Raw genomic sequence first — 15,085 nt, 5'->3', positions numbered from 1 at the left:
TCCCTAGTTCTGAAGTGGGTGTCTTGTAGACAGCATATATACTGGTCTTCTTTTTGTATCCATTCAGCCAGTCTATGTATTTTGGTTGGAGCATTTAATCCATTTGCATTTAAGGTAATTATTGATACGTATGTTCCTATTACCATTTTCTTAATTGTTTTGTGTTTATTATTGTAGGTCTTTTCCCTCTTTTGTGTTTCTTGCCTCGAGAACTTCCTTTAGCATTTGTTGTAAAGCTGGTTTGGTGGTGCTGAATTCTCTTAGCTTTTGCTTGTCTGTAAAGCTTTTAATTTCTCTGTCAAATCTGAATGAGATCCTTGCTGGGTAGAGTAATGTTGGTTGTAGGTTTTTCTGTTTCATCACTTTAAATATGTCCTGCCCCTCTATTCTGGCTTGCAGAGTTTCTGCTGAAAGGTCAGCTGTTAACCTTATGGGGATTCCCTTATGTGTTACTTGTTGTTTTTCCCTTGCTGCTTTTAATATTTTTTCTTTGTATTTAATTTTTGATAGTTTGATTAATATGTGTCTTGGCATATTTCTCCTTGGATTTATCCTGTATGGGACTCTCTGTGCTTCCTGGACTTGATTAACTATTTCCTTTCCCATATTAGGGAGTTTTTCAACTATAATCTCTTCAAATATTTTCTCAGTCCCTTTCGTTTTCTCTTCTTCTTCTCGGACCCCTATAATTCGAATATTGGTACGTTTAATGTTGTCCCAGAGGTCTCTGAGAGTGTCCTCAATTCTTTTCGTTCTTTTTTCTTTATTCTGCTCTGCAGTAGTTATTTCCACTATTGTATCTTCCAGGTCACTTATACGTTCTTCTGCCTCAGTTATTCTGCCATTGATCCCTTCTAGAGAATTTTTAATTTATTGTGTTTTTCATCACTGTTTGTTTGCTCTTTAATTCTTCTAGGTCCTTGTTAAACGTTTCTTGTATTTTATCCATTCTATTTCCAAGATTTTGGATCATCTTTATTATCATTATTTTGAATTCTTTTTCAGGTTGACTGCCTATTTCCTCTTCATTTCTTAGGTCTGGTGGGTTTTGCCTTGCTCCTTCATCTGCTGTGTGTTTCTCTGTCTTCTCATTCTGCTTAACTTACTGTGTTTGGGATCTCCTTTTCGCAGCCTGCAAGTTCGTAGTTTCCATTGTTTTTGGTGTCTGTTCCCAGTGGCTAAGGTTGTTTCTGTGGGTTGTGTATGCTTCCTGGTGGAGGGGACTAGTGCCTGTGTTCTGGTGGATGAGGCTGGATCTTGTCTTTTTGGTGTGCAGGTCCATGTCCGGTGGTGTGTTTTGGGGTGTCTGTGGCCTTATTATGATTTTAGGCAGCCCCTGAGCTAATGGATGGGGTTGTGTTCCTGTCTTGTTAGTTGTTTGGCATTAGGTGTCTTGCACTGTAGGTTGCTGGTCATTGAGTGGAGCTGCGTTTGGCGTTGCGATGGAGATCTCTGGGAGATTTTCCCTGTTTGATATTACATGGACCTGGTTGGTCTCTTGTGGACCAGTGTCCTGAACTTGGCTCTCCCACCTCAGTGGCACATCCCTGATGCCTGACTGTAGCACCAAGAGCCTATCCTCCACATGGCTCGGTATAAAAGGGAGAAAAAAAAAGAAAGAAAGAAGAAGATAAAATAAAGTAAAATAAAATAACGTTATTATAATAAAAATAATTATTAAGAAAAAAATATTTTTTTAAGTAATAAAAAATAAAAAATGGACAGAGAGAACCTCAGGACAAATGGTAAAAGCAAAGCCATACAGACAAAATCACACACAGAAGCATACACATACACACTCACAAAAAGTGAAAAAGGGGAAAAATATATATATACTGTTGCTCCCAAAGTCCACTTCCTCAATTTGGGATGATTTGTTGTCTATTCATGTATTCCACAGATGCAGGGTACATCAAGTTGATTGTGGAGCTTTAATCCGCTGCTTCTGAGGCTGCTGGGAGAGATTTCCCTTTCTCTTCTTTGTTCGCAGAGCTCTCGGGTTTCAGCTTTGGATTTGGACCGACCTCTGTGTGTAGGTCGCCTGAGGGCGTCTGTTCTTCGCTCAGACAGGACGGGGTTAAAGGAGAAGCTGGGTCAGGGGCTCTGGCTCATTCAGGCGGGGGGAGGGAGGGGTACGGAGTGCAGGGCAAGCCTGCGGCGGCAGAGGCCAGCGTGATATTGCACCAGCCTGAGGCGCGCTGTGCGTTCTCCCAGGGAAGTTGTCCTTGGATCACGTGACCCTGGCAGTGGTGGGCTGCACAGGCTCCCGGGAGGGGCAGTGTGGATAGTGACCTGTGCTTGCACAGAGGCTTTTTGGTGGTGTCAGCAGCAGCCTTAGCATCTCATGCCCGTCTCTGGGGTCCGCGCTGATAGCCGCGGCTCGCGCCCATCTCTGGAGCTCCTTTAAGCAGTGCTCTTAATCCCCTCTCCTGGCGCACCAGGAAACAAAGAGGGAAGAAAAAGTCTCTTGCCTCTTCGGCAGCTCCAGACCTTTTCCCGGACTCCCTCCCGGCTAGCCGTGGTGCACTAGCCGCTTCAGGCTGTGTTCACACCGCCAACCCCAGTCCTCTCCCTGGGATCTGACCGAAGCCCGAGCCTCAGCTCGCAGCCCCGCCCACCCCAGTAGGTGAGCAGACGAGCCTCTCGGGCTGGTGAGTGCCGGTAGGCACCGATCCTCTGTGCGGGAATCTCTCCGCTTTGCCCTCCGCACGCGTGTTGCTGCGCTCTCCTCCGTGCCTCCAAAGCTTCCCCCTCTGCCACCCGCAGTCTCCACCTGCAAAGGGGCTTCCTAGTGTGTGGAAACCTTTCCTCCTTCATGGCTCCCTCCCACTGGTGCAGGTCCCGTCCCTATTCTTTTTTCTCTGTTTATTCTTTTTTCTTTTACCCTACCCAGGTACGTGGGAAGGTCTGAAGTCTTCTGCCAGCGTTCAGTAGGTGTTCTGTAGAAACAGTTCCACCTGTAGTTGTGTTTCTGATATATTTATGGGGAGGAAGGTGATCTCCATGTCTTACTCTTCCGCTATCTTTATCTCCTTTATTTATTTTTTAATATAAGTAAGTTCATCTGTATTTTCTTTTATTGCTTCTGGATTTTGAATCATTGTTAGTTAAGTTTTTCCTACTTCCAGGTTATAAAGAAATTCTTTCTTATTTCAAATATCTACATATTTGATTTTTTGGTATTTAAATCCCTTGTTTGGAATTTGGTCCTGATCTGCGGTATGAGGTGTGGATCTGATTTTATCTTTTACTATGTGGCTTCCCAGTTATCCCAGCACCAATTATTAAAAAGTCACTTTTTTCCCTATTGATTTGAGCTGCTTCCTTTATCATATACTGAATTTCCCTGTGCACCTGGATGTCTTGGATTTTCTGTTCTGGCCATTGTTCTCTTGATCCATGCATCCATTTATCCATCCATCCATCCATCCACATTAGATATAGATCCATTAAAGCTGGCCTCACCAGCTCTGCTTTTTCAGTGTTTTCCTTGCTCAGTTGACTAGCTTGTTCGTTCTTCCAAATGAGCTTTATAGTCAATTTGTGTAGCACAAACAAACAAAACAAGCAGACAAACTCAACACCTAATGGTGTCTTGGTTAACACTGTGTTAAATATATACATTAACTATGGGAGAAATGTTATCTTAAGAAGATGTTCAGGTTTATTTGTGTGTTTAGGCATATGTTATAGTTTTCTTATTTTGCAGTTGAATGTTTCACATAAAATTTACACTTGGGGATATTCCTTCCTTTCTCCCTTTCTGCCTGCCTTCCTTCCTTCTTCCCTTCCCTTCTTTTGTTTCTTCTTCCTGTCTTCCTTCATTCTTTCTTTCTTCTTTCCCTTTGATATTGTAAAGGAGAGTTCACTATCAATATTTTCTAACTAATTTTGCCTGTAATAGAGGAAAGCTGTTGATTTCCATATGTTAATCTTATAGCTTACAACTTTTGTTTTTAGTTATTTTACACTGATTATTTTAGTATTTTTAGATATCTGATTATCCATGAAAAGAGTATAACTTCTTCCTTTCTAATTTGTATTCCACCCGTTGTTTTTTCTCTTCTAATTTCAATGACTGAAACTCTAACACAATGTGAAATATTAGTAGAGATCATGAAGATGCTTGTTTTTGTTCTTTTTCTGACCTGAGTGGGAAATTCTAGTGTTTTCATGTTAGTTATCTTTTAAATGAGTGGAGAGATCATATCATTTTTCTCCTTAGCCCTATTATGATGACTATATATAGAGTATATTTTCTAATATTGAACCATGCCTGCATTTTTGGATTAAGCCCCCCAAATGGTCATAATTTCCTTTCTAAATATGCTATCGGGTATTGTTTGCCAATATTTTTGTAATTTAAAAATTTGTATTCATAAGTGAGGCTGTAATTTTTCTTTTTGTGTGGTCTGTCAGGTTTGGGGATCACCTTTATACTTACTTCATATAACACATTTGGAAGATTTTTGGAGAAGGATAAGTAGCATTAAGGATTATCTGCTCTTTAAAGAATTATCTAAGGAAAAAAATGGGATCCTGCTGTATTTTTTTCTTATGGAGTCTTTAAATATCTTTTCTCTTTCTTTTATAGGAATTGGTCTTTTAAAATTTTTTATCTGTATTGGGATTAATTTTGATGAGTTTAAGAGCCTGAATTACTTGAGATCAGAACCATATCTCTTTTGTTTACTTTTCTCAGAGGCTAGAGTTAACTGAAAAATCAGTAGTCTTACAATATGTGTGTATAGAGTACTTGTTATATAGTGTGTTAGGCATGCAGTAGAGAAAGAACAATTTAATCAACAAGTAGCATGCTTGTACTTCCTGGAAGTGTTGATGAATTGAACATATGAATTTACTTTCACTTCCTCCTAACACTTCACATAAACAATAGTAATTGATTTTTTTAATGGTCCTGTCAGTCAGCAGCTGATCCACCTTGCCCCTTACTACTTCCCAACCTTCAACTTTAATAATGAGGTGATCATAAGAGATGTAAGGTGTACCTGGCCAGGAGTTAGGGAAGCTAAAGGAAGAGATAGCCCATCTGGAATACCAGCTGGCTTGGCTGCCCCACATTTGCAACTGAAGTCAGAAGATAAGCAGCAAGGTGTGTCATCTGCAACAGCATCTCATGCCCTGCATCGACCTCACAGGTGTAAAATGTATGCGTGTGGTGTCACTTCCACCTTCCAAATCTCATGTAACATATCCCTCTAAATCACAGACTCTAGCAAGACCAAGGGAGAAGCCCTGCAGACATTAACATGAGGGTTTCCCACGGAGTTGTCCAGCCACTTAACCCTACAATAAAGCCTATGGAGGACAAACCACAAACGTTTGCTTAGTGCTGACACTTAGTGCTGACCACTGTTAAATACGAGAGGACCACACAAGATTACCTGACATCCCAGAAAAGAGTCTAACATGCCAGATAAAACAGAGACCAAAATAATCACAAAACAAGTGAGCCAATTAAGCATGTGAGCACATAAACACACACACACCCCTACCTTGGAGGAAATAATGTACACAGAAAGAAGAAAATTTTCTAAAAAATTCTATTACAATTAATATTTTCAGAGATTTTAGAGATATATTTCATCAATGAATCAAGAATTGCATGCTGTTAAAAAGAGAGTATTCAGAGGTGGTGGGGGGTGAGGAAAGCCTCCAGGGGAGTTAAACCTGGGAATGACCCAAATGTCCTATGATGGGTTAACTGCTAAACAAACCATGGTATATCCATACCATGGGATGCCACTCAGCAATTAAACAGAAATAAACTATTGGTGCATGAAACAACTCAAGTGGATTTCGAGGGAATTATGCTGTGGGAAGAAGCTAGTTTCAAGAGGGAATGTCCAGCATGATGGTGGGGAGATGGCCAGAGGAGACAGCTATGTGCCAGGTTGGATGCATACCAGTCCAGATTGCCACAGGTCAGAAAGATCCAGAAGATAGTTTTTCGAAGAAGTTGAAATCCATAGAGTACCTGAAATGTCCAAATATTTAAAAAATAATAATAATTATTAGAGGCGTTTTCAAACATACACAAAAAGATAGAATAGTATAATTGTCCCCAATGTACCCTCCCCTGTTTCAGTATTTATCAGTAGGCTACCATTTTTGTTTCCGCTATGCCCCTCTTTGTTTTCGATGAAGTATTTTAACAAACAGATTGTGGACATAATCATTTTACTACAAACCCCTAAGTATGTATCTCTGACAAAGATGAACGTTTTATCTTTTAGAACATAACCACACTACCATTATCATAGCCAAGCAAATTTTTAAAAATATTTAAAGATACCAAATCTGATTTTAATTTTTCTGGTTCTCTTAATTTTGTCTTTGCTTTGTTGGAATCAGGATCTTGACAAGGTCCATACGCAGTGTTTGACTGATATGTTTCCTGCATTTCTATCCCCCTTTTTGCCATTTATTTGTTGAAGAGACTGAGTCAGATGTTCCCAGAATCTGAATTTAACTGATTGTGTTTTTATAATGTTGAGTGTGTTTCTTTACCTCTTACTGTGAGTTAGTGTTTAAATCTCAGGACTTGATTAGATTCAACTTCAAATTTTTGGCAAGAATGTATCTTAGGTGGTGCTGTGTATTTCTTATTACCTCATGTTGCAGGCATCTTGATAATCACTTTTGGGTGTGTTGAGATTGATCAGTGAGTTTGGGTATTGTTAATTTAATCCATCCACTAAAAAAGGACCCCCTCAACTTTTCATCTAATGATTTAGCAATCCTTCATAATTATTTTCTAATTCTTTATTTCATTGGTCTTTATTTCATTCTGCTGAGGGCAGAATCATGAAATGATTGTTGTCTTAAGTCAGTTCTGGAGTGGTCTGTAACGTGGCAATGCATAACTGGTAACGCAGGTAACTAGAGATGAAACAAGATTACCAAATAGTGGTTATTGTTGAAGCTAGTTGTGATATCAGGTTTATTTTATTACTCTCTGTGCTCTTTGCATGTATTTGGATTTTTTGTGATAAAAAGTTAAGAAGAAAATACTGAATTTAAATATCACTTGAAATAATTTGTAGTTAAATTCATTTAGTTTCCTTTCCATATTTATGAATTGCACCTTTTCTTCTAGTATATTTAATTTTGTTTTTAAAAATATTTATATTGATTCAAAGTTAAAAATATGGCATATTCAGAAAGGCCTAGTTTCTGTCCCTGTCCCCTTTCTCCCATTCTTTCTCTCTTCATAGGTATCCATTTAAATTAGTTTTCACCTGGATATATTTTGGAAGGCATTTTAGAGAGTTGTTAGTGAATTTGTAGTTAAATTTGTGATATATACCTAGAAAATAAGGCAAATGAGAAGAAGAGTAAGACAGTTATTAATTTCTAGAAAAATGAAATTGTGTTCAGGAAAGGAAACAACCACATTCGTGAATAGCATGCTTTCTGTTGTATTAACATAAACAGTAATGATTGATCTAACTAAAATTGTGATCCTATTATATTGGCAGTATGTGGAAACCGAAAGTTCTTTGTATGTGGGGAGAGGTGATGAAAAAAGCTAAATTCTCATCTTTCCTATTGGTAAGTGAATAGATGACCTATAAATATGGAAAATCAAGAAGTAGCAGTATAGACATACAATTTAGAGATACAATAGTCAATACCAAAAGAATAAGCTAAGAAATAAATGTCATCATCTCTGCACAGAAGGGAGGTAAGGCCTATTGGTTTTTCTTAACAAGTCTTGTGATTCATGAAAAAAAATTAAGTAAGCAAAACATTGACAAAAAATAAGAGGTGACATAGCATGGAACAATTTAACATTAATGATAATAATAGTTTATATTTATCAAGCACTTCCTACGTGCCAAGTACTATGCTAAGTGTTGAACGTGGATTATCTCTGAGTCCTTACTTCAGTTGTATTAGATAGACTCTTTTTTTATGCCTATAACTGCATGAGAAAATTAATGCTTTGAGAGTATATTAGCTCTTTACTGCTGCATGATGAATTACAGCAAAAGTTATCCTCTGGAAACAACAGACATTATTACTTCATAGTTTCTGTGGGTCCTTGAGCAACTTGGCTGGGTAGTTCTGGTCCAGTCCTTTGGGGCTGCCTTCAAGGTGTCAGCCAGGGCTACTGTCACTTCAGTTAAAACTCTGGAGAGAAGCTTCCAGGCTCATGCTGTGGACCTCTTCAAAGGGTTACCTCAGGACCTAGCAGTCGGTTTCTCTGAAAGCAGGTGCTCCAGAAGAACCCGAGTTGGAAGCCATGTGTCTTTTTACAACCTGGTCTTGACAATGACATCATCTTCTGTCAGAAGCATGTCAGTAAGTCTAGACCACACTCAAGGGGAGGGCGTGAATGCCAAGAGGTGCTGATGAGTTATCTTAGAGGTTGCCAGGTGTGTTATCAGATTGTGACACACACCTTGGTGTGTTATCAGGTTTAGGCCAGGTTTAAGCTATATGTTATGCTCAATATGCAGGGTGCAAACTGACACTCCCATGGACCCACAGCTTCAGAAACAGTGTATGACTGCAAGGGAGAATTACATGAGTACAAGGATCACCTTGAATTCACTCTAATTTATACAAAGTCCAAGCCTCTCAAGCTTTAGAACTTTATTTGTAATGAATTATTTGAAGCGCCCCTCACACTTGATCATGTCAAACTACAGCTTCGTATTCCTGGACTGGGACATTAGTCACAGGGGCATGGTAGTTAAGGTGAGGAGTTAGTGCTCTATCTTTAAAACTGTTAGGAGCCACTGAAGTGTTTTCAACACAGGAGGATGACATAATATTGGACGCGTACCTGCTGCTCTGAGCTACATTATTTTGTCTCAAGCATCAGACAACATTCTACTTTCTCATGTGTGAAGCAGCAGATCCTCCTTTCCACCCTACCAAATTCATGCATGTGGGTGTAATGAGATTTATAAATTTCTTTTACCTTCAGACTGTTCAAAGTATCCCATCTCAGGACAGCTGTGTCTGCCTCTCTCTGAGCACATAAAGATCTTTATGGCTGTAACCAGGCTACGAGCTTTCTAAGGCACAGACTCATTGCCACATCCTTGGTCTGTTGTTAGGTGGCCACCACACTGTTGACACATATGAGGAACTCAGTAAATGCTTGTTAAGTCAAAATGGACTAAACTTGATTGGGCACCTACTATATGTTAGTTATTGTGCTGAGTTCTGGGTATATAGAAATAAGACCGTGTCATTTTACTTTATAAATGAAAAGTCATGACTGTATATTCAGTTTTACATTCACTAATCAAACATTTTGTTATTGAGGTATAGTTAATGTACAATGTTGTGTTAGTTTCAAGTGTACAAAAAAGGGATTCAGATATACATATATATATATATATATATATATATATATAATTTTTCAGATTTTTTTCCCTTATAGATTATTACAAAATATTGAGTATAGTTCCCTGTGCTCTCCAGTAGGTCCTTGTTGGTTATCTATTTTATATTTAGGAGTGTGCAAATATTAATCCCAAACTCCTAATTCATCCCTCCACCTCACCCTTTCCCCTTTGGTAACTATAAATTTGTTTTCTCTGTCTGTGAGTCTGTTTCTGTTTTGCAAATAAGTGCATTTGTGCATTTTTTTAGGTTCCATATATAAGTGATATCATATGATATTTGTCTTTCTCTATCTGGCTTACTTTGCCTAGTACGATAATCTCTAGGTCCATCCATGGTGCTGCAAATGGCATTATTTCATTCTTTTCAATGGCTGAGTAATATTCCATTGTATATATATATATATATATATATATATATACAACATCTTCTTTATCCATTCCTCTGTTGATGGACATTTATGTTGCTTCCATGACCTGGCTATTGTAAACAGCACTGCAATGAACATTGGGGTGCATGTATCTTTTTGAATTAGAGTTTTCTCCAGATATATGCCCAGGAGTGGGATTGCTGGATCATATGGTAGCTCTATTTTTAGTTTTTTAAGGCACCTCCATACTGTTCACCTTAGTGACTGCGCCAATTTACATTCCCACCAACAGTTTAATAAGAGTGTTCCTTTTTCTCCACTCCCTCTCCAGCATTTATTATTTGTACATTTTTAACTTTTGATCTCCCACTGTGAGTGTGGCATTCTGCTAGATGCTGGAACACAGCCTCAAACTACACACTGCCACCACTCTTAAAGATTCTGTAACTATTGCAGGAGACAGAACAGTGTATGATGCCCTAGCTTCACAGCTGTGCAAGTGTAGGGGAAGGATAGACACATCAGCATAGGGAAGGGCTGTTTAAGAGGGAAGGGGAGACATTTTGGAGGATGTAAACTCGGAGTTGTTTAGAAGAATGAACATTAGGATGAATGGAGGATGCAAGCCCATCAAACATTGGGGCACTAGTTTGTTAAGGCTTGGGGAGAAAGTTGAGGTTATAGGAGAAAGGAAAGAAATCACAATTGAAAGTAAATATAATAAGTAGGAGTTACTGATCCTCCAAAGGGATATGCAGAGCCAAGCCAAGTTTCTTCTCTGCTGCCTTTGTGTCTTTCCAGCCCTCTATGAGCAATCCTGCGAGGTGTACAGGCACCACGGCAACACAGCTGGTTTCTTCTACATCGACTCAGATGGCAGTGGGACCCTGGGACCTTTCCAAGTGTACTGCAACATCACAGGTAAGGGTGCAGAATTCCTACTCACGCTTCATGTCACTACGTGATGCAAAGGGAAATCCACTGGAAGGGGACACTTGTATAAATAAAAATTTAAAGGACCAACTTCAGGGGGGAAATGGTATTTAGGTAAATAATAGGATTTAGCAGCTAGGTTATTTTCATGAGAGAAGAAAACCTGTTAATGGTCTTGACAAGGTTCCACTGAACCAAGAATTAAATATCAAGCATTTTCTGCAGGGCTGAACAAGGTCATGTCTCTCTTAAAATGCAAAAACAGAAAGAGAAGGAAAATAACCCAACAGACAAAAAAACAAAAGTTAAAATCAATAGAAAGCCCTGATTCAGGAAGTGGGAAAGCTTGATTCAGGTCTGGCTCTGAGGACCGTGTGACTCCGAGGGTCACTGTGAGCTTCAATTCTGCATCAGTGAAATGGAAATAGTAGTTCCTGCCTCTTAGAGTTGTGAGGATGAAACAAAATCATCTGTATTGCTGTAACTAGCCAGGGTAGTTATCCCGCAGATGCCTAACCAAAACACTGAGCTATTTCTATTTTCCCTGGCAATCTCATAATATCTTGCCACTTTTTTCTAAAGTGCCTACGGACGTATTAAGAGCCAATTATTACATGGGTTTAGAAGCAGCATGTGATCACTAATTTATTCTTAAAAAAATAATTCCACACCCCAAACCTGATGTAATATTTATTTAAAAATATAGCAATGCAAGCACTCCCTCTGTTTAGAATGTCAGTTGGCACATACACATTTTTTGTTTGTTTGTTTGTTTTGAGCACTGGCCTTCGGAGACACCAGCAGAATCATGTAATGAAGAAGAAAAGTAGGAACCTATTAAGGCTCTTTGAGTCCTCAGGCCCCAGACTTCACTGCAACAGGGTGACCACATCTGTGGAGGTCTGTCTATAGTCAGACACTGTCCTGGCCACACAGGATATGCAGAGAAATAAGGCATAGTCATTGTCATTCATGAGGCAGTAAAATCAGGGAAAATAGCATGCAGTATCACAGGTAGAAATGCAAGCAAGCCATTGCCAAAATGGTGATTGAGGACATTTAGCAGTAATTTGCCCATCTGAATACAAAAGGCTACAGGTTTTCTGCAGAAAATGGTAGTTATATGGAATTGGATGCCATTTCATTTCATTTCCATCATACTTCATCTCTTCAAGATGTATGCTAGCTGCTTCTCAATAGGCCTATAACATAATTAGAAATCGCGTTACTGTTTTCTTTTCACGGTTGTGCCAGCCTATAATGTTCAACAACCTGGTCAAGAAGTAGGCTTCTCCGTGGATCTTGGTTATTTTCAAAATTAATTAACATATGGCTCTCTGGGGAATCATGCTAAAAATAGACTTTGCAGACCCAGAAATTCTAAATTCAGTAAATGTACTTCTATTGAGCTTTCCAAATGATTCTGATGCAGTTTGTCCCCAGTCCACAATTTACAAAAGAAGGAGGAAGTGTTTTGCTTGCAGAACAAGGCAAAGGAGATCAGTGCCTGCTGAGTGATGGGTGTGACAAATAATAAGAGGATTTGTGGTAATGGCATCAATGACTCAGCTCCTACCATCTTTGGGAACTGAACTGAGAGTTTACAAATATCATCTCTTTAATTCTTGGCAACAAAAATATGAGGCGGATATTTTTAACTCTATCTTACATAGAAGGAGAGAGCACATGAGAATTTCATGACTTGCTTGAGATAATAAATCCTGGGACTAATAGTCAAGACTCAGGAAGCAAACAAGACCTTCTGGTGCAGCAATAATCTATATCACTAAAACATTAATTGGATGCTTTGTATTGCTTATGTTTTGCTTGAAGCCATGCTTTTATTTTTGTTATAAAAATAATCAATGCTAATTATGGAAACTTTAAGGAAAAGAAGAAAAGTCTGAAGAAATGTTAAAGTCACCTACAAACCACAATCCAGGGATTGCTATTGATATTTGATTGTTAGAATTTCCTTGGGACTTTTTGCTATGAATGCATATGTGTGTTTTTCTATGAATATATAGGTTCTTAAATGTGTATTTTTATACCATGCATTTAAGACACAAGCATAGACATCCTATTTTCATTAAAATATATAGTTTGAAATTAAAATACATACATTAAGTATAGCTTGACAAATTTAACTCTCCAAAATAATATAAGTAGAATGACACTGATTCATAGATGTCATTTACATGAAATGCTCTGCCTCTCTTTGGAAAGACTTCTCTCGGGATTTATGTTTGATATTTTGTCCAGGAATGGCTAAAGATGAATGTTTATGTATATTAAATGTTGTCGTTTTGCTGATGTGATGCTGAAGGCATCAGGACCTCTGAGTTATGTCCCAAAATTGATAGGGTGCGTTGTGCACGATTGGGGGTTTCTTTGAAATATGCTTTTCTGGTCACATGCAATTGCAAACTATATAGGTGTTTGTTTTTGTTTTCTTAAAATACCTGTACAAGTAAAAGCCAACTTCTGTGTAGGCGAATTACATCCATATTTAACTGACAAACATTTTTAATGCCTAAATATAACGATAATGAAATACATAATTTTTTATTTGTCAGTATTAACTGTTCTTAAATTGAGTGACTTACGACACTAGGAAAAGTGTGACAAAGTGGTCCAGGGAAGAGAGGAAGGGGGAGGGAGGAGAAGGGGGAACGGAAGGAGGGAGGAAATGGCCAGAGAAGGCTTGCTGTGTGTTTAACTCTGGTTTCTAAGAGCACAAAGCCACTGGTCTCTGCACTTTACAGAGATATTCCTGGGGCATAACACAGAGAGTGTAAACCAAGCTGGGACACAGGGAACCTGGGCTCTCTCTCTTACTGCTCTTTGTGCCAGTCGGCTGGGTGCTCCCAGCCTGGCTGTGCATCTCAAAAACAAGGATCTGGAGCTAAGTGGGCCCTCAGGCCTCCCTCATTTAGAACTCCCTGCGAGATCATTTGAGGTTCCAAAGAAAAGGAGAAGTTTCCCCTAAGTCTGCAGATACTTGCAAATGGATGTCATCAGGGTAAAGGGCGGGTTTTAGTTGTGGAAAACTGTAAATCTGAATCCCAGCTGCCTCACATCTCTCTTTACAGTGTACCCTGGGGGTAGATCCTCATTTCTATAGGTGAGGTGGCACCTTGCCCCTCCCGGGAGATTTAAGTCTGTGCATCTTACCTGCCACGGGGTGATCCTGGGGAGATGAGGGCCACGAGTGCTCAGCGAGCAGCTGCCCTCTTTGGTGTAAGGCAGTGTGATCTCTGCATGGGGACAGTAGGACAAATTATAGGAGTAACTTAGGGGGTGATTAGGCTTATCGGTAAAGTGGACCGAATCTAGGCTTCTACAGGTTTCGACAGGGTGCCATAACCTGGGCTGCATTCTGACACTAGGGGGTAGGAAGAAGGATGAGAAAGATAGAGTTAAGTTTCTTCAGGAATACACACTTGGCCTACTTTTAACCTATCTCTAAATGATGTACAGTTCATTTCAGCTCAATGTAAATGTGCACATTTCAGGCACTGCACAAACTGCAAAGGGTACACAATCGTGTCTGTCTTAGTCTCTTTGGGCTGGTCTAGCAACGTTCCGCAAATTGAGTGCCTTCCAAAACCCCAGGAGTATATTGTCTCACAGTTCTCGAGGGTAGAAGACCAAAATCAAGGTGCCAGCGGGGCCACAACCCCTCTGAAACCTGTAGGGGAGTCTCCTTCCTGGCCTCTCCCTAGCGTCTGGCAGTTTGCTTGACCCGTGGGTGCTCCTGGGCTCCTATAAGCAGCCCCTCGATCTCTGCATCCCTGGGACTGTCTCCCTGTTTCTGTGTGATTACATCATAGTGACATTTTCCCCTCACATGTCTGTGTGTCTGTTTCCTCTTTTCTTATAAGGACACCAGTCATGTCGGCTTAGGGCCCAACCTAATGGAGTATGACATTATCTTAATTTGATTACATGTGTGAAGAATCTATTTCCCATTAAGGCCTTGCACATTCACAGGTACAGAGTGTTAGGTCTTTAAGCGATCATTTTGGGGGACACAGTTCAACACATAACAGTATTATTTCAGTCTCCTCCACAGGCTAATCATGGAAAAGACACAGCAACAATTAAATTATCTTGACAAGGATAGCGCATGTGTAGTGTGTGTTGAGAGCCCACAAGAGGGGCACCTAAACCAGCCACTCGTGGAAGAGATATCAGGCAGGCAGGAAACGTCGCTAAGAGCTGGATGGAGGGTAGGAACTGGCCAGAAGAAGGCACAAAGGAAGGCATTTCCAGGAAGAGCAAATGAATGTCAGGAACAAGGTTCCAGGGTCCCTTGATCCTGCACATTTGTGGGGACCACCCAACTCACCAGGATGAGTTGCTAGTTTAGAACACTGAAAAATACATGTACCTGAA

The 15,085-nt window shown here is 39.7% G+C and overlaps 1 protein-coding gene across 1 annotated transcript in view; it reads left to right on the top strand.

Moving 5' to 3' along the window:
• Window positions 1-15,085, top strand: part of CNTNAP5 (contactin associated protein family member 5) — a 903,219-nt gene that overhangs the window by 608,146 nt on the left and 279,988 nt on the right. Inside the window, exon 12 of the mRNA XM_033400123.2 lies at window positions 10,556-10,675. Within this exon, the coding sequence (XP_033256014.1) occupies window positions 10,556-10,675 (120 nt within the window). The remainder of the gene's footprint in view (window positions 1-10,555; window positions 10,676-15,085) is intronic.

The sequence above is a fragment of the Orcinus orca genome, chromosome 7, assembly GCF_937001465.1.
Source record: "Orcinus orca chromosome 7, mOrcOrc1.1, whole genome shotgun sequence".
Classification (NCBI taxonomy): Eukaryota; Metazoa; Chordata; class Mammalia; order Artiodactyla; family Delphinidae; genus Orcinus; species Orcinus orca.
This window is presented reverse-complemented; position numbering and strand designations above follow the sequence as displayed.